Genomic DNA, 25475 nt, shown 5'->3' with positions numbered 1-25475 from the left:
TTGCAATGTGACTGATAATGGCTGTGTGTCGTGTCATGATGGGAATATCTGTGTGCGGATGCATGTGTTCTTCTGTGATATGAGAGTGTGTATTTGTGTGATGCAGAGTTGGGAGGAATATCTGTTCTCTTCATGTAGACACACTTGTCCTCAGATAACACTGTCAAGGTAACACCGTTCTCCCCTGGCACGTCTGATGCGGTAACATCCACCATCCCAGCCCAGGCAATGAGACCAAGAGAGAGAGAGAGTGGGGAAAAGGAGGAAGCATGAAAAGAGGGGGAGAAGAAAAAGAAAAGGAGAGCTTTTAATTTCCTCAGCAGCAGTCAGTGAGGTTTTTACATCTGCACAGGCAGACAGAAACTGATACGAACTGTAGATGAGTTTCCAATTGAAAGACGGGACAAGCTGCATTTGGCTAGATTTATTTTAGAAATTGTAATTGAGGGTGAGCTCACCTTTACAGTATGTCGTCTGAACTGCTTCCGAGTTGCATTTTGTTAATGTATCTTGATACGGCCCTCATGCTCTAATAAACACTCATCTGTCTTCAGGGATTTAAAGCGTATGTAGGTAATGATGATCTAATTAAAGCTGTTTGAAAAATAAGTTTGAGCTCATCAAGTACTGAGGATTTTTTTTACTTAAATCTAGGCCAACACTAGAGAGAGATAGCAACATTTGTTAAGGAAAGAAACAATTTAATGCAACCTTTGGGATGTACAGCACAATCAAGTAATTCATGTTTTTCCATTTTGGAGGTCCTCGACATGAAAAAGTTTGAGATTGCTCTCAAATTCAGTTTGTTGGATTTTCCTAACTTCCATTTATGTCCATCGCTCACTTTATGCTCCTCTGAGAAGCAAAAAAGTTTAATTAATAAATAATTAAGTAAATAAATTGTCATAATAGTATGCATATTTATAATATTTGTATTGTTAAACACAGGACATTTGGTAGAGACATTAAATATGACAATAGAATAGAAATAGATTTAGATTTACTTTTGTAAGACACTTTTACTTGCGTCCGGTAATTGCTTTCAGTCCAAAATGGTAGAAGCGTAGCTTTGCTGCTGGGCGCGGACGTTGCAATGGAATGAAAATGTTTTCACTTCTTAGCAATATACGTTCTTTGGTAGAACTTCCTTCAAATGTCATGGTCATAGTAGTTTACAGCATGTATCTTCAAGCAATGTATCCTCATACAACGCTTCGTATGATATCTTACAAAAAGTTATTTGTCATTTTCAGTGGTGGAATGTACTGTAACTAAATACATTTACTCAAGTACTGTATTGACATACTTGTACTTTACTTGAGTATTTCCATTTTATGCTACTTTATACTTCTACTGCACGTTTTACTCCACTATATTTATTTGACAACATTAGTGACTTAACAGATTTAGGTTATTAATATTTAATCGCATAATAATCTATTATAGATTAAGCTACCCAGCAGTATATAAAGTGGTTGGATTTAGCTCCACTTTTACCAGCTGCAACATTAGTGATGAACACATTAATGCATCAATAATTACAATCCAGCGATATATATGATATATATGGTACTCTAAGTATATTAAAATGCTAAAACTTTTGCACTTTTACTGAAGTAAAATGTTGAATGAAGGACTTTTACTTGTAACAGTATTTTTACACTGTGGTATTACTACTTTTACTGAGTACTTCTTCCACCACTGCTCATTTTTCGTGTGTTCTCCTACAAATGTCCAGTCACACGAGCGATCAGTGCGCCTGCCCACGCCCCTGCAGTGCAGAACCTGTCGCTTGTTTTATTAGTGTAAATAGTCCCCATCTGTAAATATGCAATTTCTAATGATACAGCACAATTTTGTAATTTATAGCAAATTATTTTGCGAACCCCCTGGCAGAGTGCCACAGACCCCTGACCCCTGAATCACTGCTTTACAACACTGATCTTCGTGGACGTTAACACAGTTTACTCAACATTTCAGCCTTACACCATCTTTACCAAGGCAGAAAAACAACCCTTTTACCAATCTCCTTTCTTTATTGCCCGGGTAACTGATAAAGGTCACTTCCAAATGAGCTATCGGAGGATAAACAATAAAATAGCTGAGATTTCCTCCTAAAAAACCTCCCACCTTTTTGATGTGCTCAAGATAGAAGCTTTCCAACAACTGATCCTTTTATCGGCTTGCTTTTCTTAGAAACAACCCATCAAATAAGGGACTTATGGTGCACTTAACAAGGGGTTAGAAAGAAACCTAACGGGCCAGCATTGATTTACGAACCCAGTTTGAAATGGGTTTTTTTTTGCTCCAAATGGTGCTTCAGAACATTCTGATTGCACCCTGAGTGCCCTCAGTGATAGTCTTTGAAGTGCTTGGAGCCGTGTGCCGAAGCTCAGTATGTGCTTATATCCGGAGCTTTTGTTAGTCACTTCATATGTACTGAGTCCTGTGCCATCATTATTCAGTGATTCACACTGTGCAGCCAAAACACTCACTCTTATCTGTTAAGAGGCTGCAGAGACGCAGTCAGACAGCTCTGGGTGGGTGGATGGGTGGGGGACAGAGAGAGAGAGAGAGAGAGAGAGAGAGAGAGACTCTTGCTCTCTCTCTCTCTCTCTAGGGGGAGACGACTTTCCTCTCTTCCTCACAACACGAAGCCAGAGAGCATCCCGACTTCAAGAGCTTTAGATCCTGAATATTCACGCTGGTGGCATTTTACCATGTGTAGGCGGTGATGGTTTGCAGAGATAGGAGAGAGTGTGTGAAGTATTGATCACTGACGCTGCTGTCCTTGTATGCTCCGTGTCTAAAAGTGCCAGTTAACTCTCAGAGAAAGACGGTGAGACATGGATACAGAGGGAAGGTTGGCGTCAGAAGGCTTAGAACGCTTATTCAACGGGGGGATGAGATGAACACAATTAGGATTCATTTAGAGAGACGTGTTTAAAAACAACCCAAGGAATGATGCATGCGACACATAAAAAAGGAGGCCACATGAATACTATTAATTCTGGGTTTTCTGTGCGTCGGTTTTAGGTGCAAGCCTGAATTATATAATGATGTATTTATACGGGAATGTTTTTTTGGTTTGATTTTTTTTAGCACGGTTGAGTTTCTTTCTGGAATTAAAAACACATCTTTATTTTTAGAATCACACCTTCTCCTCCAACTTTAACTAGCGTTCGTTGAGAAACACCAAAGAAAAACCCTCACCCTCTGATACTTAAACTGTTAGATCAACATTTTCTGAACTTCAACAGCTTCCATTATGTTGTGATCAAACACTGTAAGTCTCTTTGAGATTCGCCCTTTTTCTCTTTCAACCTGCCTCGTCTCGCATTAATTCAGTCAGTGACTTCTTACATTTCCCAGGATGACTATTAACAAAGTAGTGAAAGTCTTATGATTGCAGCAGTGCCCCTTATTAAATATGATCTTTGTGGCTGCAGTGCGTTGAGGTCCATTAATAAGACTCCCGCTGGCAAAGACATCGGTATAACATTGGTGTGACATTGGCTTCAGTAGGGAACGATCCAGACATCAGTTATGTGTGGGTATAAGATAAAATCCACCAAGAAACAACAGAATGGATGCAGAGATCTGAGGAGGATACAGCCAGAAGCAGTTAGGATTGATTTTTCCACTGAGGTCTTGATATTGTGTGAGAAATTTAAGTTGTTTTCTGAACTCTAATTTTATAGTTGCCATAAGCACCCACCTCATTCACACTGGCGAACCTCCAAGGAAATATTTTGTAGAGGCAGATCTACTGACCTGCCTGCAGTACGTTTGTGGTAGAAAGAGATTAACAGAACAGACTGAAAATAATCTGAAAATGCATATTTTTGATCTCTCTCAGTCTTGCTGGGCCTCCAATTGTCCTCCAGCAGCTCTTTAGTTACAGTATTTGCCTGTGCTCCATCATTGTCAATTAGGCTCCAATCCCTAACTGGGATGATTTTGAGCTCCAGGGTATTTGACTAGCTACAAGCTTTCATTATAACACAATGCTACAGCACTAGCTCATGAACTGCCAAGCCAAAGTAGTCACACATTTACATATCAAACCCAGCGTTCTCATCGCAAGTGTTCCCGTTCTCACAAATGTGGCCACAGAAGTTCATTTCCACCCACACAAAACCTTCATTTGTACGAAATAGAACAAATTGTGTTACCTTTCCCACATGAGCTCCACTTATCAGTTGTTGTGTGTGGTACGAGGACGGAGAGGAAGCAAAATTGAAGGGGATGAGCCATGAAGTCTGACCTGTGAGAACAACATAACACTTCAGTGCAGTGCACAGTCACAACATACAGGCACCACACGCTAAGTTACAATTGGTTGTATGATTTACACTCCTTACATGCATAGCCTACAATAAAGGGCTGTGTCTTGGCAAGAATCTGGCAAAACGATACGTATCACGATACTGGGTAACGATTCAATATATCGCGATACTGTAAGCAACGCTATATTGGCAATTTTTTTAATTTAACTTTAGAAAAACTGTCATAGTATCAAGAACACACCAGAAATAAACCATTTTAGAATAGGCAAAAACAACAAATGTATATTTCATGCAAAAAACGACATGTTTTTTGCCCCAAACTGCCTTTGCTTATCACCTCATGGGTACCCATTGGACCCATTTTCATTCACATATCTTGATGTGAGAGGCCAATTGGGACGCCTGTGAAAATGGCCATGCCAGTTTTTCCTCGCTAAAATTTTGCATAACTTTGGAGCGTCATTTAGCCTCCTTCGCGACCAGTTAGTATGGGTTGATACTAATGGATTCTTGTAATTCCAATAACTTCACTAGTTTTAAAACTGAACCCAAATTGATACAGTATCACACAACATCATATTTTGATACTCATGTGTATTGATACTGTATTTTCTTACACCCCTACTACAGTACATTTTCAAGATAAACTTCCGTCTTCACAGGAAACTACTTAGGTTTAGGAAATGATTGTGGTTTTGGTTAATATAGCTACGCTTGAAATACTTGGTTTAGGCAACAAAACGACTTAGTTAGGTTTAGGAAAAGATTGTGGAAGTGGGGCTACTTAGGTACTGAAGTTATGTGACAACTAAATCAACGTTTGGGTTAAAATATGTATGTGGCATAACTTAAGTGCGGAAGTTACGTGACTCACAAGGGGTACGAACCCCGGTCTCCTGGGAGAAATGTACATTTTTTATTATTTGTTTGTATTTCAGAACCACATGCAACTTCATGTTCACCTTGTCGTTCATCTGGTATCTCAATAAACATTTCTGAATTGTAAAGTCAGACATCTCTCTTTTTGTAGGTATAGCTACTAACGGTGTATGAGAACAGCCTGGATAAAAAGGAAACATTTGAAACCAAAAAGACCATTTTAAATACCAATACAAAACACATCACAAAACACAGCCATAGAGTACTTTATTAATCCAGAAGGTAAATTACTCAAACTACTGCTACTACATATTCATGAATACTAATGCTAAATAAACAACTACTAATGGTAATATTTGAAAGTAGACAACAAGATTCATTTTAGATTTTATTGAAATGATTGTTGCATTTTAATATCTTGCTCTGTGCTCAGCTTTTGACATGTTTGAGCAGATGATTAATTAAGAAAATTGTGTTGAAATTAGGGATCCGGCTCTTGATTGGTTGTGCTCTCACTATGTCTTCAAGAGGGTTAGATTTCTGTGTTATCTTGGATCTCCTCCAACCCCCCGTCATGTGGTGTTCCCATCTTTTTTTTAGAAAAAACTAACAGCTGAATGATAGTCGGCTAAATGTTCTACTTCAATCCAGTGAAAATGGCAACTTTGTCTTACATTGGATGTTTTTGATGGATGTCATAGAACTTTCTGCACCCCAATGAATCCGGTTGAAGTCTAAGATGCTTTTATTTCCATCAGCATGTTCAAAATAAATCTTGGCAGCTTGTCAACTATTGTCAAGTATGCCAACTGTAATTTGGGCATACTTTTTTGATTTTCTTTTTATAGACAAGGGCTGTCTGGCTGAGGAACACAGCCAAAATGAAGTCTTTATTACGACCAGGAAAAAGTAATCCGTGATGGCTAGACTACTCTCTGTACTGGACTCAGTGAGAAAACACATTTCCAATTATTATTGCTTCTCTTCCCTGTGAGATTTAAAATGTCAAATATGTTATTACATGACAATTTAATTAATTAAACCTGAAACCTCATACCCATGAGTGCCTGTTTTCAGAATGATCTTTCAGTAATGTTGGTATTTATCTGTGAATGGACAAACCTTGACAGAATCACTACAACTGGAAAAAACTGGAAATCGACCATCCCCAATGAATACCTCTTAGTACAGAAAATCCTTAACAGGTGGAGGGATATGAAGCAACACATTTTGTTTGTTTGTTAATGTGTGCTTGTGTGTGTAGCACATATTAGTGTGTTGCCAGTCCCTTGCACTGTGTGTACACATTTTCCACGTGTATATTTTTACACCAAAGGGGGAGTTTGGGGAGATCTCTTGGCCTCCGCTCCGCCTCGGAGCCATGCTCTACTCTCTGCTCTGCTCCCTTCTGTGTGTTCTTGGAAACGAGGCAGCCTTGTGTTGCCCTGCCAGGCCCTTGAGACAACTCCAAGTACATTTCGGTCTCAGTGGCGCGTGTAAATGTTTGCGTGTTTTCCATGTGTGTCTATTCGCCTGTGCATGTCTTTCCCCGGTGCAGCTTTTGGTTCAAATTTATAACTCAGTCAATGTTCAACACAAAACATTTGTGTCTTAAATGTTTTTTTGATGGACTTACGGCATATGAGATGTATTTCTCTCCATCAGCTAAAATGATGAATCAGAAATGACCACTAACAGTTTATTTGTCCATTTGTACATGGTAAAGTTTATCAGCTTATTTTATCTGTAGTTTGGGATTTATATTTTATTATTACTGTCAATGTGTACTTTATTTATTATTTATTTTATTTTATTTTTATTATAAAAATATATAATTATTTTAATTTCTTTATTTTTTCCCCCTCTTTTTCAAAATTGAACTTTGTTTTTTCTTCCTCTATCCTTTTTGCATTGACAATGGGTGAGGGTTGGGTGGGAGGGGGCTTTGGGTGAAAAATACCAAAATATGGAGGGACAATCATTTACATTTGTGCTCTTTTGTATGTTTCTGTACACCTGATGTTACTTCCAATAAATTATTAAGGGGAAAAAAATGTCTTTTGACGTTGAGAATTTTTCTTTTCTGCTCTGTAAAGTTCGGAAGTGTGGCTGTTTCAGGACACAAATATACTGTGATGGATCACGACAAGAAACTTCATTGCTAGACCTACGAAATTCGATAGGCTAGCTGTTGCCGAAATCAATAAATGCAGCTTACTGGAGGTTTTATGTGACAAATGACGCAAACCAGAGTCAAAGGGGAGGCAAGAATCTGTTGGCAGTGATTGTTAGTCACCAACTTCCTGGTCTCACTCTCTGGAGAAATGGTTGTACCACACAGGAACCTGTTTGTATCCGTTTACCTCTTTCTGTCTTCACACAACCTCCACTTATTAATGCAAGTTGATGAAAACTCTCTCTCTCTCTTGTCCCCCACCCCTTGTCCCTGTGTTGTCCAGATGGAGGAAGTAATAGCACGCATGCAGGACGAGAAAAATGGCATCCCCATCCGAACAGTGAAAAGTTTTCTAACCAAGATCCCCAGTGTTTTTTCAGGTAAGGCTCTTATCTCTCTGCTCTGCTCTGTTCTGTTGCGCTCTTCTCCTCTCTCCTCTCCTCCACTTGGCTCCCACCCACTAAGTACCCGGCTAGTACTCTGTTCTGGCCAAACAAAACACTGAAAGTATTTAGAGAGTTGTCCGTTTTGCATTTCACACCAGCAGTGCCAGAATGTCGAGAGGATCGTATTGGATTTTTTTGAGCTGTGCAACCTAATAGATAAGAATCCATGCTGGAGAGATACTCCGTAAGAGATTGTTCAAGATAAACACTACATGCAAAAGCTAAGAGGAGTGAGGCAGGCATCATCACTGTCATGCACTACTTACTGTAATATAAACTTATAGTATTAAACCAGGCTGTTCACATAAACCGTTCGTAGCTATACCTACACAAAGTAATGTACTGTACTTCGTATAAATCCTACCAAATCAATTCGTATGTAATCCACGTAATCATGACCCAGGAAGTATAAAGAGCAACAAGCGCTGCGTAGGGAGGAGTTCGGGGTGTATGGGTGGGTCAAAAAACACCGGACTTTCGCCCATTAGACCGGTGTTCGTATCCAGTGTGAAACCAGAAGTCAACTTTGATTTATTTGTCATGTAACTTCCATACTTAAAGTTACGTCACTTATTTTACCTACAATCTTTTCCTAAACCTAACCAAGTAATTTTGTTGGCTAAACCTAACCAAGTTAATCTTTTCTCTAAACCTAAGTAGTTTTGTTGTCTAAATCTAACCAAGTTGTTTCCTGTGAAGACAGACTTTAATTTTGAAAAGACTGTATGCATGTAACAAGCGGAAATTGACATGTGTACCTGGACATTCGAAGGAAACGCACGAAAAATGAGGAATAACTTTTCATAAGATATCATATGAGCCCTTAGATGACGATTCGTTGATGAAACCCTACAGTATCAAATTAAAAGCTTGTATCAGCTAACAACGGTTAGAGTTTTACATAATCATTATCATTTACATTGATAAAACATTAAGGATTTACAAAAGCATTAATAATCCAATAATGCAATTCTCAGATTTTCCTACAAGTGCTTGTTCCTAAAAATTGTGTACGATTTTGTCTCTGTGCACCAACAATGCCTGAACCACCACCGGTCCCCCTCACTGTTAACTAAGGGCCACGCTTAGCTTGTCACAACCAGTGACATGTCCAGGCCCTTTTTTGCGATGGGTGGCTAAGATGAGGTTGAAAGGTTGGCAGTGAGCACCAACATATAGACACAGACACAGATAAATTAAAATAGCTAACTTTAGCTTTACAGACGTGAGTGAAACAATGACGAATGCTTTGGGCATATAAAGGGCAGCTGACGCACAGTTCTTTTTGTTGTTGTTTTGTTTCCCTTTTCATTCCAAGTCTACTACACAGCGTTTGTGTGTGTTTGTCTTTGTTTACAATAGTGGGAGGCCATATTGATTAATGATTTTACATCTGGCAACATCAGCTCAGATCCATCTCTGTTTTTCTCATATTTTTGTCAGATATTATACCGAGGAACACATAAAATAAGGAAAGGGTCGTGTGTTATGTCATGCGACAGCATTTGAATTTTGCATTGGTGCCAATTCTATTCAAGTGAATGGGGCGAGCATGGCAAGTCCCACTATAACACATCATATCCAGTGTAGTGGAGGGTATATGTGGTTATACAGAGTTTTACCTTTACAGTATAATCACCTATAAGCCGAAAAGCCATTGGAATATATAGGAGAGTATACCACACTTTGATTTTATATCAAAGAACAAAACGTTCTCCTAAGCTTATGTTAACCACAGACTTTATTTCAGGCATCTAACTAAAAACCCATTGCCTTCAAGATGAGGGAACCAGAAGTGCTAAAATGCTAACTCATTTCCGGGTTTTAGGACTCATTCCTGCACCACTCTACTGCAACATATGACTTATTTGTAGCTCTATATTGCACCTACCCTATACATACCTATACCTAACTACAGTACTATACTTAAACTTCAATATGTCCAAAAACTACATCATAATCATGCTTTAATATATTTTTGCCAAAATGCATGCAATTTCTATCAAGATAGCATCATTGAGAAGCAAATGTTTCTCCAAGAGCTCAGACTTTATGCTACTTCCCCCAAAACACCAGTCCCCTGGCAGTTTCTAAGGCTGCAACAAAGACACAGTCCCTCTGCAGCTTCCCCTCTGTGAACACTGCCACTCCATCCGTGTTCATTGGAGCACTCAGCCAAGCTGTAAGCACAAGTCGGGGATGTAACCAAGGTTGCTGCTGTGTGTTTTTCCTCTGCACCACTTTTTGCAGCCTCAAGTTTTAATAAAACACATTGATTTTTCCACTTGCCAATTTATTCACTTGTTACAGTAACAGCACTTGCTCTTAAATGACTGCATTGCTGAGAGAAGTGGTGTATCTACCTACATTCCACATCCTCAGTGTAGTTTTTCATAATAACTGTTGCAAATGTGGTTATTTTTCCTTATTTTACTGGTGAGCCGAGTTATAAAATTTTATCTTTTAACCTTAAATGTCAATTTCTGTGCTCGTATTTGTCACCCATATATTTTTAGGTATATGACTAACATACTTTTAATGTTAAGCCCTCTAGGTATAGGTATACTGTGTGTGAACGTACAATATGAGTTAGTTATTGCGGTGTGTTTTGTGGTATTTTGTGTAAGGTATCTGTAGGTGCCATGTATTTCATTGTGTGAAGTTTAATATGCCCTCAAGCACTAGCGGGTGTTTGGTGCAGGCCACAGGAAATTTAAGCCACATGCCAGTTATCGTAGCTGCGGCTGATTGTGAAAGAAGCAAACAGTTATTGACTTAATTGTAGTGACTATAAATAATCCTATACTTTAGCCGCTACTGACTGCTAATTGATCTGAATCATTTTTCTGAGCACAATTCAGATCAATTAGCAGCCAGTAGCGGCTGAAGTATAGGACTTATAGTCCCTACAGAATCCTTCATTACATAAATTGAAAATCAGAACCGCTCTGCTGCTCTCGCAGTTTGTTTTCTCTGAGGAGACAGCAGGTCAACAGTAGATGTCACATGGCCATTCTCATGCTCTATTATGACTCATAAGTTGTTGCAGCAATATTTGGGTTGATATCATCTGTTACACAGATTTTTGGTGCTAAATTGAAAATAAATTTACCACTCGAGAATTGATAAATTATCAAAAATGACTCAAAAATACCACATTAAGACACAAAGACCTTGAGGAACACCATAGAAAAAGTCATGCTGGGATTTGGTATCAAAAACTTTGAACATTTGGAGATTTCTGCATGAATTGCATTTTTTGGCAACTGGATGGCGAACACTTCTGTTCTGTAAACTGCTCAGAGACCCCCTTATTGTCAATATACCTAAGAAATCCATCCATCCTCTGAATGCCCTATGTCTCTTATCTGTGGTTGTAAAGTTTCATGAGGCTGTGATTATACTAGAGGTCACCACAGGTCATTTTATACAGGGAGGTCAAGTTTCAAAAAATGGTCTCACTATATGAAATGGCTTCTATGGGGAAGAACATCATCACACATGAATACAACAAGGCCCATTGGATCCACAACCTTTACAGTGATACCCAATTTATGTAATTCCAAGACTGTTTAGGGGCCACAGTACGCAGTAATATTCAAAAACACATTTTTAGAATAGGCGAAAATAACACATTTATACTGCATGCAAAACGCTGCATGTTTTTTTTCCCCAAAATGCATGTGATTATTATAAAGTGGGCATGTCTATAAAGGGGAGACTCCTGGGTACCCACACAACCCATTTTTAATCCAGAGGTCAAGGGATCCCTGTGAAAATAGCCATGTCAGTTTTTTCCTCTCCAAAATGTAACCAAACCTTGGAGCTTTAATTAGTCTCCTTCCCGACAAGCCAACACGACATAGTTGGCACCAATGGATTCCTTACTAGTTTTCTAGTTTCATATGTCAGTACCTTCCCTCTAAAACTGAGCTTGCTGCAGCCTCTGAAAGACAGTAAAGTCAGGAGTCTCAGAGGGTATGTTCAAGTATAAATTTTCAGCTGTGCATGTTGCCCTTTTGCTGTATTCTGTGACTTTTTCCTGCAGCGATTATACAATATTTGCCATCACTGGGATCGTTAATTGTTGATGTTGTCGCTTATCACTCTATATTATTGGCACATTCTGATGCACACACATGCTTGCGCCCGTGCACGCCCACCCACATGCACAGCCCAATCTATGGGCATGATATTAATCAAACTCGGAGAACAGCCTTGTTAGAGGATTACCTTACACGTCTCATTTAAGCTCTCTTTTAGAAAGTGGGTCAACTTTGATAGTGTGAAAATGGGGTTGTATTAATGATGTTAATACATGGAAAATCTCATCTGGTTATGGGGGCGCGAAAAAGCAAGAGGGCGCAGTGAAGACAAAAAAAACACAGACGAGACGAGAAAGATACAGCTTGATGGACAGAGAGACAGCCACAGGGACCGACTGTCTCACTGCATGAATTCCCTCATGTCTCCATTTGCAACCGACACCTTTTTTTCCTGCCTTCTGTGGCTCTCGTCTTCTCAACATACCTTCACCTTCTCAGCATGACAGACAGTAATAATAGCTTGGAAAATATATATTTAGCCAAAGTGCCAAAGTCACATGTTGTGACGGGGTGTGAAAACGCCCAGTGGGCAGAGGATGCTGTTATGTTTTTTTTCCTGAGATGTGAAAATTATTCAGTTGCTTTCTCAGACGGAGAAGATGAATTGCAAAATGACATCCACCATATAAAAAAATGTGATGTTCAAATAAGAAAAATGCCAGAAGTGATATACGAGTCACCTCTAGACTTGTTTTAAAAAAGAAGGTACACATGTATAGACCCATTTTCTGTTAGTAAAAATGATGACATATTTTGTGGGCGGAGCCTTAAGTTGAGGCAGAAAAAGGTGGCCAACAGCAGCACTGTAAAGATAAATTGAGGGCATATACGTCTTTGGATGCCTATCCACCTTATTCTCGGGGGTGTTTCTGTAGAAATGATTTTGGCCGTAACTTCCGGTGAGGTAGCGGTAGTAGCAGTAAGCTAGTTAGTCCCATAGGCTAACCATAGTGACTAACCACCAACGGTGCTTTTTTGCCTTCATTTTACAAAATCTTGCTTTATTTTTAACAGATATTTAAAGGGACTGTTTGTAACTTTTTAAGCGTATAAATGTAGCGGGTCGTCACACAAGCGCGTCCGCATATGCGCGCTCGCGTGTGGCCGGAGCCTCGACGTGAACGCGCGCTCACTACACACTGCAGAAGAGTTAGTTTAGCTCTGAGAATATCTAGTGAATGTAGAGTGGACGTTTGTGCAGAAATAACTGCTGCAGCTCCTCCAGACAGACAGAGGTTTTCCGTGTCTTGTGAAGTGACGGGGCTCCTCAACGAGTTACGTTATCGTCTCGTTACCGACCGGTTGCCAGTGTCTTCGGCTGACGGCTGCGGTTGGGAAGCAGCTGAAATATAGAGTGATATTGTGGTTTTAGCTGACGTCTGTCGCCTCACTGTTTTGAGCGATGCTCGTTCATGTCTATGTAGAGCGAGCAAGCGCGAGCTCGACACTGACTTTCGTTGATTTCAAGGCCAAAGGTGTCGCTGTTAAGCAGCATTTCTGAATCTTACAAATAGTCCCTTTAACTAATGTTAAATTAGCATTTTCTTTTCTTTTTTATGTTTATGTTTAATATGTTTATTGGGTTTTCTAATTTTCACAAACACAATAAGAATAAAAAAAAGAAAACAACAACAAACAAACAAACACTGGTACAGCTCAGATCAAAAAATGTATATAGGAGGTCATAGGAAATAGTCCATAGTGCAGGCGAGTCACAGGATATATGAGTTCATGTTCAAGAGACTCATGAACATGAAATTAGCATTTTCTATTAACATTACATGTCCTTGTGGAGCTCTGATATGGTGTTCCGTACACTTTTTGGCCACCAGCGCCATGCCAGGCAGCATTCCTCTGTTGTTAAGAGCCAGAAAAGCAAGTGTGTGTGCTCATTCTCCAGGGGGATATCCATTAGAAAGTCTACACTTTGACTGATGTCTTTTGGACCACTCGTTTTTGAGAAAAAGTAGGGCAAAGTAACACCTCCGCCTGTGTACGGAAGATCATTAAGCTTAAGACCAACAGTGTTCCATACAGAGCGAATAACGTGATTTCAGCGGCGATTAATGGACATTTAAAATGTAAAAATATTCAATTGATGTAATAAACCTTAACTTTATTGACCTTTAATTAAATAACACTGCTGTAACATCAATATTGCGTGCAGGATTACGTGCAAACAGCGTCTGTGTTGTCGGAAGTTAAACCTATAATTCACGCAAGGCTTCATGGAAGCTAGGAATAAAGTGGATAGAGTGCTGCAGGAATTGAGTTAGCATTTCTGGTTCCCTTGTCTGGAAGTCAATGGGTTTTTTGAATGGGTTTTTAGTTAGATGCCTGAAATAAGGTCTGTGGTTAACACAAGCTTAAGCGATTTGAAAGTTTTGTTCTACGATGTAAAATACGTCAGTAAATATCCTACTCATGAATTATGAAGTCTTAATGTGTCTTAAAAAAGGCGGTTGCTAACAAGAGACTACTAATCTTAGTCATCTTAGTTTTTGTTTGACACTTTGAAATGTCCGATGTGATGCACTGACTTATTAAATTGTGACTGCAGTGTCTGTGCTGTGACTGAGTCAGACAAATTGTGTTGTGACAGTACACAATGGAGGCTTCATTATGCCATTGTGGCCTACCTCTCTGGTCATTTATATTAATGGACTACATCCAAAGAGAGCTGGCTTGGAGAGGGTGTCAGAAAATAAAAAATTGGTAATGGATGGCCTATTACCCACACACGTGGTGCAAGGCGAGAGGAATTGGTATGCACTGTGATGATGAGGGGAGGTGGGGAGGGTTAAGAGTGTCATTGTTTTCCCTTTCATTTGCATTTTTTATGCAAAAGGTGTTTCAGCACTCTGCGAATATATTAGATATATAAGTGATTCATGTTTATGTGCTTTCTCTCATTTCAGGTTCTGATATTGTACAGTGGATGATCAAGAATCTGGACATCGAAGATCAAGGTAAAAACGCTAATGAATATATGATCTAAGGCAGAGGCTGAGTTGCAGGGGGTGTGCGAAGGGATGGGTGTGAAGCAAAGACACTGCGTGAGGCGGAAGGGACAGGTGCATGCCGGTCCAAAATTTGCATAAAATAAAAATAGAAATCACACTCCTTCTCGGAGTCATAACCTAGTCACATCTGAACACACAAACATGACAAACATATTTTTAGATTTAGAGTTACTTAAGCTCTCCGGGGAGATCATTATCTCCGACGTCCGTCGCGAATAAACCTCCATAAATCCCAGAAAGAAGACGCTTCTCATAGCTAACTCCAGAACCTGCCTGAGAATCAACAGGTTTCTAAGTTTTCTTCAGTGTCAAAGTAATTCAGTGATAGTTGTCTCTACATCCAAGGATACATTTGAAAAAGGAACTGCTAATAGCTAGTTTGCCGAAATGTAAACAAATATATAGGCTTAAATACGGAGCTCAAGCAGTAGCCCGTAGCTAACTAGCTAACTGACCCGAACTGACCCCATGGCAACATTACACTTCTTGTTTACATCCAGCAAACATCCTCCAGAGGGGGGACCGGGGCCCACAGTCCCATGCCACAGTCAGACTTTGAACCCCATTACTAGGTAATGCTAATGTTGATTTGAAGACTATATATAAATATATATATATATATAAAAAGAAAACCTAAGGAATCCATTGGTAGCAACCACGTCATACTAGCTCGCGAAGGAGGCTAAACAACGCTCCAAATTTTAGTGAGGAAAAGCTGACATGGCCATTATTCTTGACGTCTGACCTCAAGATATGTGAATGAAAATGTGTTCTATGGGTACCCACGAGTCTCCCCTTTAAAGACATGCCTACTTTATGATAATCACATGCAGTTTGGGGCAAGTCATAGTCAAGTCAGCACACTGACACAATGACAGCTGTTGTTGCCTGTTGGGTTTGAGTTTGCCATGTTATGTTATGACTTTTTTTTTTATGCCAAATGCAGTACCTGTGAGGGTTTCTGGACAATATTTGTCATTGTTTTTTGTTGTTAATTGATTTCCAATAATAAATATATACATATATTTGCATAAAGCAAGTATATTTGCCCACTCCCATGTTGATAAGAGTATTAAATAATTTACAAATTTCCCTTTAAGGAACATTTTGAACAGATTAAAAATCTCTGATTAATTTATGATTAATAGCGATTAACTATGGACAATCATGTGATTAATCGCGATTTAATATTTTAATTGATTGACAGCCCAAATATAGGGCTTCTACTTTATTCCAGTGTGATAAAGCAGAACTAGACAGTCTAGAAGGAGTTGTTGGATCATTAGTTGAGCCTCTCATTGCACATAATAGGATGACTCAAAAGTGGGCAGCTTGAACCGTGATAAATGCTTGCTTGCATAAAAGATGGTGATAAAGAAATATAGCTGACAACATGGAAAATAATCTTTTCTGAGTTTTAGATGTGTGTGTGTGTACTGTAAGTGTGCGTTTACTTAGATGTTGGAGTGTTTATGTGTGTGGGTGTGCTTTCCAGTGTTTGTCTGATCTAGTGTGTGCCTCAGTATTCATAGTTCAGCCAATTCTTAGTCAGCCAATACTCAACTGACTCAACAGCTCACAATGCCTTTGTGTGTTGTTTCATTTGTATGCAAGGACCTGCCTCTCTTTTTCTGTTTGTCAATTCTGTGTTAATATCAAACAGGCATGCACTTACTTATGTGCAATTGTGTGATTTTAAAGGCGCATGGAAACAGTTAGATCATGATAAAACACCTCTGCAATGTTTGAGACCAGTTGAACTTTCCGGAGCGGACAGACTGTTCCTGTGCTTTTGTTCTCTTTTCGTCTTTTCATTAACGTCGAGATTCTTATTTGAGTAAAACACAGTTTCAGACATTTAAATTTGCCCAAGAGATTATGCTTTCCCCCCATGCCTCAGGCCACAGACAGCATAATAATAATGCATCTGTGTTGCAGCACCTCTGATATGCCAAAACAAAACAAAAGATAAAACAACAAAAACAGCCTGTCAAATTACTTCTGCTTAATGTGCCAAACTGGCCCAAGAATGTTCATTTTCGTTGCACTGTTTACCGAGGTTGGCAATAACACACATATGCCAGCCCCTCAAGCAAATTTACATTTAAAGTGTTACATTTTGTGTCACCTGCAATATTGAAAATGCTCTTCCATAATAGTTTTCCAGATCAAAATAGTCAAAAACTGCAATTTTATGAAAGTGAAGAGTCTGAAAACATGTGTCAACAAGCAGATGTTCTCTGTCCTTTAACACTTTTTTTTTTTTTTTTTTTAAAGCAGTGCACGTTTTTTGCAAACAGACACAAAACAAGCTGTCAATTGCCCTGCGGTGGTGAACAGAGTGTTGTGAACAGAGTGTTGTGCAAAACTAAGTGACTTCAGCACAGAATAACTCCTGGCGGGTCTGGCAAACACAGCAAAGTGAAATGCAATTAATTTGGCTCACAGCACGATAGCAGCGTGTTTATTATGTAAAGGCAGATTAGCTTATATCAAAGTTGACTGGGGATTGGGAGTTTTTTCCCTGAATAAATGCCACAGATAATATACTGACACACTCCGGCTGAACTCATTATCATCTTTATTTTGCAATCTCTGTAGTCTCCAATTCTATTTGATTAGCCGACGCAGATTCCTGCCTCCAAAGTTTTTTGCACGTGTGCGTGCACTCGTTGCCATGATACTTTCATTACAATTCAGACCATTTCAGATCATTACTGTTCATCGCATTTCTAAAGCCAATTGCTTTATCTGGCATAGGAGCTATTGGAATTAAGTGCTTACCACGTTTAGGGGAGTCCAGGCTTGATTCATTAGCATGCATAACTGTGCTCTTCAGACAGCTCACAAAGGGATTGGAAACATTGAGAAGAGAAATGTGAATGAGGAGACACAGGTTGACATGATCTACAACCTTAAAAGGACCAGTGTGTAACAATTAGGGGAATCTATTGGCAAAAATGGAATATAATATTAATAAGTATGTTTTCTTTAGTGTATAATCACCTGAAAATAAGAATTATTGTGTTGTCTGTTTATATCAACATAGGGAGTAGGCGAAGAGTATAGAAGCAAAGAGGTGAAACTCTGGTGCTTTTTTGACAATGGCCGCTAGATGGCGCTGCGGTAGAGCTGCCGCCATTTTGGACTGTAAATGCCAATGAGTCCATAGCCATGAATGTATAAAGAGATGTCTGTAAATCACAGGATCATTTTTTTTTTAGGTAAATCAACTTCACAGTACAAACACTTAAATAGCCCTCATTTAAATCGTTATGTCCTAAAAGATGTAAAAGTCACTAATAGCCGAATCCAGAGTTATTTTCCTCGGCATAATGAACGTGCATCAGACCCAAAGAACTGTACCACCCTGCGCGCTTTTATGACATATCCGGTTCTGCCAGTTTCCTGCTAGCTCTATGCAGCTTTAATAATGGATGTATTGGCTGTAATTCATCACTTTTATTTTCTTATAATACACCCATGGGCTGATGCTGTAAGCCTGTACCGTGGTGGATGTATTAACTTCTCTGTTCCCAAACAACCGGCTATCGGCCAGTAGCTAGTAGCGCTAGTAGCACGACATAAACATTTTTTAATGTAGTTGTCGGCAATTTACAAACACGCAGGGCAAAAACACAGGGCACAACCTCTTAAACATCCATGGTCTGTGGTCTATTGGACATCCATTTTGGGGAAATCTCAAAATATATTCATCTCATAAGTCAAAGAAAAACAACAGCAGTGACAAAATCCATGAACAAATATTTTTTTTGCTTTACATTATTGATATAGTGTATGATATGCCTACAGTAACATAAGCATGTAAATGAAGGCGGTGACAATTGAGCCAAAACAGCCTTCGGTTCAAAGGGGTTAATGCAGCCATTCTCAACCAGTGGGCCGCAGAGCGCCATCTAGTGGGCCGCGGAGGCAGTGGTACTAGATTATTTTTTTATTATTATTTAGCAAAGTGAACAGGTAAAACCTAAAGGAGGTAAGATGCCAGCTGCCGTAAAACCAAAGCCTATTGAAGGAGGCTGAGACACGGGCGGACACGGGTCTTGTATTGGGTATAACACATGCGCAGTGTAACTGGAGCTGCGGTCGTGCGTTGCGATCGGCTCAATTTCGGCGAGTGCAGAGCAGATATTACTGCGCATGTGCGGTACCCCGAAGGCGCGTTGATTAAGTGTGGCCCAACCTCCTTCAATAGGCCTTGTGTAAAAACACCAAACATCATCAGGTAGAGACAAACGTGTTTGCCACTGTTAGCTAGCTAACGTTCTCGGATGCAGTGAGACAAAATGGATCGGTTTTTAAAGCGAAAAAGTGATGTGGGAGACAACCCTGCGCCAGTAAAAGCTCCGAAGCGTGTGGTGAGGAAATATGAGAAGTGCACACATTTCTGGAAGAGCAGCACTCCCCTCTTGATGAGCATTACACTGATGGTAACTTTTGTGCAAAACTGGCCTACTTATCAGATATATTTGACCAGTTAAATCAGCTCAATATATCAATGCAAGGCAGAAACAGCACAGTGTTTTTGGTTTCAGACAAAATTGAGGGCTTCAAGAAAAAACTTATTCTGTGGAACAGAAGAGTCAAGGAGGGACGATTTGATGTGTTTTCACTCCTAAGTGAAACTTTGGAAGCCACTCCTCATGTCAACATATCCAGTGTTATAACCCAGCATTTGACTCAGTTGTCAGGAAAGTTTACAGACTACTTCCCAGAAGATGCACGAGATGGAAACCTTTAGATTTTGGACCCTTTCTCTGTGGATCCTGCTTCAGAAGACATAGCTCTCTCCACTGTGTTGGAAAATGAACTGATGGAACTATCAGCAGACAGCAGCCTGAAGCTTCAGCTCACACAAGTTGACCTTGCTTCATTCTGGATACTGGCTGCCAGTCAATATCCCTCTTTGTCAAAACGGGCAATCAAATTTCTGTTGCCTTTCACCACCACCTATTTATGTGAGTCAGGGTTTTCCATTGTGACTGTCACAAAATCAAAGGCAAGGAACAAACTGAAAGCAACTTTGAATGCTACTCTGCGTGTCAGCCTCTCACCCATCCCATCACGACTTGATCTCATTATTTCCCAGAGGCAAGCCCAAGTGTCTCACTGAGGGTAAGCAGAATATGTATTTTGGTCATTACAGCTGACAGTGGCATAACACATATCTACAGCCCAGTTTATTATTTGTTGTATAAACATGTTAGGTTTTTTACTCATTTATTTGGGAAGGTGGTCCTCGGAAATGTTTTGACAATCACAAGTGGGCCTTCAGTTGCAAAAGGTTGAGAACCCCTGGGTTAATGGACTCTGGACTGATTCACTCACAGAGACACTTACAGTATGAATTAGCTTTGCTACATTATCGTTTTGATCACCCCCTGTAGGCTCTTCTAAAAACTCAATAAGCTTCAGCATCAGTCTGCAGCTCTTCTGACCTCCGACCTGTCTGAAAATAAATCCCTTCAGGGGTATCAATACGATCATGTTATTATTAAAAATAGATTCTATGACACTGTAAAGTGACAAATCTCAGGAATTACAGGTTTGGACCCAAATGTAGAAGAACCGATGAGGAGGCAGCAGGAAGAGTTCAATGATTAATTGAGGATTACTAACAGGTTGAGGGTCCAAAAGCAGGCAGAAAACAGTAAATCCTAAAAAACACCCGGAACGCTAAACACTGGGAAGAACTAAATACTGGGAACAATGTCTGGAAGGTAAGGAACAAAGAACAATGATGAAGAGTCACAAGGAGAAGGTAGCAGAAACACAAGGAAAGGAGATAAGGAGGGACCGGTGACAGCAGGGCTAATGAGGAACAGGTGTAAACGATCAGGGAGGAGCAGACAATCACACAGGCGGGAAAACACACAGAGGCAGGAAGTGAAGTAGTCTGCAATGAAAGAGAAGGTGAGTATCAAAATAAAACCGGAAACATTAAACATGAATGAAAAAGGAAACAAGGAAAAACATCTGCGGGGGACTGACTGCGCTCCTCATGCAGACAAGCCCTCCACGAGTAACATGACATAACAACTTGATTTGTCGACACATGTAGCAATGCTGTTTCACTTTCATTAACAGTGTGAGCATTTGTGCTGCATTCATGTGGTGTCGGAATAATGGTACAATTTACATGAATGCCCCCTTAAGTCGGAACTCAAAACTTGATTTGAAACTTGTTTTGTCAACATTTACAAACGATTCTGCAGCACTTTCATCATTTTAATAAATAATTTGCTTTACGTGACGTCAATTGTTTCGTGTGTTCAGGGATGCATGAAGCTGGAGGAGAACAATATCAAGTGATGGAGGTTGGGGTAGCTTAGTAGTACCGGCAAGAACGTCAATCTACTGTCAAACCCCTGTCTGTGTCTGTCTGTAAAATCTAGATCAAATACTATCATAGATTAAAAAAATTAATCTTTAACATTGTCTATTGTGGTTTTCATTGTCAAATTCAAAAGCAAATCCTCTGGCAAATGAAACTGCAACATAACAATAACATCACTTTAGCTTCAGCTGACTTTTGCTGCAAATCGTTGACAGCTTTAAAGTATTCCGATAATAATTAGCCACATAGTAAGCCTATAGCTGGGTAAATGAGAATGTGAGACAGGGAGGTGGGAAACACAGTATACGTTCTGTATGCATGTGTGAACATCTGTACATGCATATACATCTATGAGTGCAGATGAGAAAAAGCTGAAATACACATATGATGAGAAGATAACACTGGCTCATCCAAGTCAAATTCCTAAAGGGTGATAAAATCCCTCCCTAACTCAGGATAATGTTTTGTTTCACCGACATGTTGTTGGCATAGAGCCGGAGTCATTGCCAAATCCGCTTTCTTCCACCTAAAAAACATCTCCCGTCTCTGGCAATCACTCTCTGACTCTGTGGCAGAAAACCTCATCCACGCTTTCGTCACCTCCCGTTTGGACTACTGCAATGGAGTACTGTCCGGGGTTCCCAGCAAAGCCCTGGACAGGCTCCAGTACGTGCAAAACTCAGCTGCCAGGGTTTTCACCCGCACCAAGCCCTGGCAGCACATCACCCCCACCCTCATCCACCTCCACTGGCTCCCGGTCAAGTCCCGCATCACCTACAAAATCCTCCTCCTCACCTACAAATCCCTCAACACCCTGGCTCCTCAGTACTTATCTGACCTCCTCCACCCTTACACACAGCCCCGGAACCTTAGATCCTCAGGCACGGGTCAGCTCTCCATCCCTCACACAAAAATGCGAACTTTTGGGGACAGAGCTTTCAGTGTGACAGCCCCCACCCTCTGGAACTCTCTCCCCATAGAGCTCCGCAACGCACCATCTCTGGACAGTTTCAAAAAACTTCTAAAAACCCACCTCTTCACCAAGGCCTATAGCCACTAGCTACTGATATGTTCCTTTTGTTGTGTTTATTTATGCCTAAAGCGTCCTTGGGTTTCTTGAAAGGCGCTATATAAATCCAAGTTATTATTATTATTATTATTATTATTATTGCCTCTGCTTGTGTGTGTGTTTTTTATACCTGTCTGTGAGAGAGAGGCCCAAATTACAGATGAGTGGATTTCTCGAAAAAAATAAAATAAATACATAAATAGATATTACTATTTTGACTTTGTAAATGTCATCACAGTTGTGAAAAACAGTTTATCGCGATGCTCCAAATACATATAAACAATATTAGTTTAGTATATAATAATTTAGTTGTCAAACAGCAACAGCCAAAACACTTAACATGACTAAACAACATTAGATAAATGAAATACTCGCCGCAACAGGACATCAACAAACAAACTGTCAAGCTGTCAGTGAGTGTGTACCTGTGTGTTATTAAAGGTGGGAATTGCATATGAAAGAGCACCTAATCTGCTCAGTGGAACACCAGCGAACGGTAAAATGATCTCTGAGGGATGACGTCAACATGGAGAGGGGGCATAGGCTACGGCTCAGTATAATGGTTCTCGTCTTCTCCTCCAGCCTTCTTTAAACCTCCTCCTCTTCTAGCTGTCTCGAGAGTCACTCTTGTGGTGGAGCACTTCAAATGATCTTGAATGTTGGACACACAGAATGATTAAACAATTACATATATTAGGCTTGAATCGTTTGGCGATCTGATCGTGTATCGACTATTGAAGGGATGATCGACGATTGGTCTTTCCTACGCCGATATTAAGGCGATTTTAACTAACTTACCATCAGAACTAAGATATCTCTAGAATCTGCGCCTTACTGTGCATTTAGAGATGTTTCTGGTGAAAGGCATGTCCATCTGCTGAGCCCTGTTTATCAGCATGCAGCTCCTAAAAATTACATTGCCATACAATTTAATTGCAATCTCAATTACGTTTGGAAGGAAACGTATTTTGTCGCGGATTACGTTCGTCTTTTACGTATCACAAATACCTTTGTAAGTCTGCAAATGACCGCTGCGAGTGAAAATGGGAAAGATATGATGTCGTGTTCTTGTGGTTTTATAAATGTAATTTATGGTGCTCTTAGATTGCTCCTAGACTGCCCCGTTAATAAAGGTGCTGTGATGATGTTGTTTCTGAAAGGCTAAATGCCAACAAATATGGATTGAAGCAGAGTATTTCGTTAGATAAAAAAACAGGATTTTTGGAAATGATTACATCTATCTTTTTTTCAATAAATTTTGGACTGAGGACCGGGACAATTACACAGACGAGGAGAGGCGTCGCTCATTCTATGTTTTTTTACATTGTAAAATCTGAATCTGCAAAGTAACTAGAAACAAAAAACCGGTATTTTCCTGTGAAATGCAGTGGAATAGAATTATAAAGTAGCAGGGAGAGAGATTCTTCATCATCTCAACATCTCCAAACAGCACATACTGCAAACAATAATAATCAAAAATATAAATCGAGCGTAGCGTTAGTTCATGCAGGCCATGATGTCAAGCTCTGCTCATAAGATGGGGATCAGCTGATAACAGCTGATCTTAAGCCAGCCCAATCAGCTGATGCATCAGCTGACAGATCAGCTGATTCCTCTCTATGCATTCATTGGTCAATTTCATACAGGGCACCTTATTTAAGCTGCTTCAGCCGGCCTACCGTTGCTGCTTCCTCTACAAGCCGCTCGCAACCCACCTCCACCCCACCACCTCCTTTTAATACTGTTTCTAGGGCTGGGCGGTATGGCCTAGGATAATATCGCGATATTTTAGGCTATATCGCAATATTTTCAAATATCCTCTAAGCACTTCATAAATGCTCAATTTAACCCTTTGATGCATACAATCACACCAATATTATGATCTTGTAGTCCCTGCAGTATATGTCTGCATTAAAATCTCTGTTGATATTCATTAGTGGTTCTTTGGAACAATTTTAATCTTTCATACAAAAAGGGTTGGCTTGGAAACATTACATGACAATTTGTGTTCGATGTTCGCGATGTAGTCGTTTTCTGTACCGCAGGGGGACAAGCCGCGATACATCGACTATATTCGATGTGTCGCCCACCCCTAACTGTTTATGACTTAATCAATGTCAATTCTGTTGTCATTGATTCCGGCTCTGTTCTGCACCCTTGGGGGTCTTTGCTGCTGCTCTCCCTGCCTTTGGCTTTCCATGTGTGCACATGGAAGGGCAAGGAGGAGTGCTCTCCTTGCCTCATGCTACCACGTAGGCTCGTGGATCCACGTATGCGCGTGGATGGGCAGGGAGGTCCCAGAGCAGAGCCATACCGCCAAATATAATGTATATATTACTGCAATGTAATAGTGTCTTTGACTAAAGTGGTCCTGACTGAACTACAAATACAGAATCTCTTCTGTTGTCTTTGGACAAAGCTCAGCAGGAAGAATACTCCCACACTCCACTTGGCAGGGCTCCAAACTGGTATTTGGCACAGAGCTGGTAATATGATGAAATCAAAGGGTGTTTTCCCCACGGACTCCGAGGCCGGCCCGTCTTGACAACTTGACTAATTCCAGTCCAAGGTTTAGTCAGCTATAAAGCTATAGAGAACCCTGCAGTATGTTAAATGAAAGCCAGGAATTGATCTTTATAGACTCTTAAAGAGGACCTATTATGCTTATTTTCAGATTCACACTTGTATTTTGGGTTTCTACTAGAACATGTCTACATTTTTTAATGTTCAAAAAACACTTTTTTTTTCTCATACCGGCTGTGCTGCCTCACCTCTTTTCATCCTCCGTCTGAAACGCTCTGTTTAAGCCCAGTCTGCTCTGATAGGTCAGCTGGCCCACTGTTGTGATTGGTCAACCGAATCTAACTTTTCACACTACGCTCCAGCTCTGCTGTTACTAGATTTGTATGAGGGCATGCAAACTAGCTGCTAGGCAAAGAGTGTTACTTGGTGACATCACCACGTTGCGGAAGAAAAGGCGGGACTTCAAGTGAGGCGTTTCAGGCAGTTCAGGAGCAGTGTTTATGTGGGGGAGAGAGAGTAACTCCCTTTGTCCTGGACTTTGAGCTTTATGACTTTGCAGACCTTTTACATGCACAAAAAAAACTATATAACACACTAAAGTAAAGG

At 40.1% G+C, this 25475-nt stretch overlaps 1 protein-coding gene and 1 long non-coding RNA gene across 5 annotated transcripts in view; one reads left to right on the top strand and one right to left on the bottom strand.

Moving 5' to 3' along the window:
* Window positions 1-22357, bottom strand: part of LOC141773988 (uncharacterized) — a 35893-nt gene extending 13536 nt beyond the window's left edge. The window contains exons 1-2 of one of the 2 annotated variants that reach the window (XR_012595216.1): window positions 20560-22357; window positions 4176-4267 (exon numbers count right to left, since the gene is read on the bottom strand). This is a non-coding gene — a long non-coding RNA (uncharacterized LOC141773988). The remainder of the gene's footprint in view (window positions 1-4175; window positions 4268-20559) is intronic. The other variant, XR_012595215.1, reaches the window with a different exon arrangement.
* Window positions 1-25475, top strand: part of rgs7a (regulator of G protein signaling 7a) — an 89867-nt gene that overhangs the window by 45313 nt on the left and 19079 nt on the right. For all 3 annotated transcript variants that reach the window (XM_074646234.1, XM_074646233.1, XM_074646232.1), the window contains exons 3-4: window positions 7628-7724; window positions 14815-14865. In XM_074646234.1, the coding sequence (XP_074502335.1) occupies window positions 7628-7724; window positions 14815-14865 (148 nt within the window). The remainder of the gene's footprint in view (window positions 1-7627; window positions 7725-14814; window positions 14866-25475) is intronic.

This window comes from Sebastes fasciatus, chromosome 9, assembly GCF_043250625.1.
Source record: "Sebastes fasciatus isolate fSebFas1 chromosome 9, fSebFas1.pri, whole genome shotgun sequence".
Classification (NCBI taxonomy): Eukaryota; Metazoa; Chordata; class Actinopteri; order Perciformes; family Sebastidae; genus Sebastes; species Sebastes fasciatus.
The sequence above is the reverse complement of the archived record's forward strand: the minus strand, read 5'-3'. Positions and strand labels throughout refer to the sequence as shown.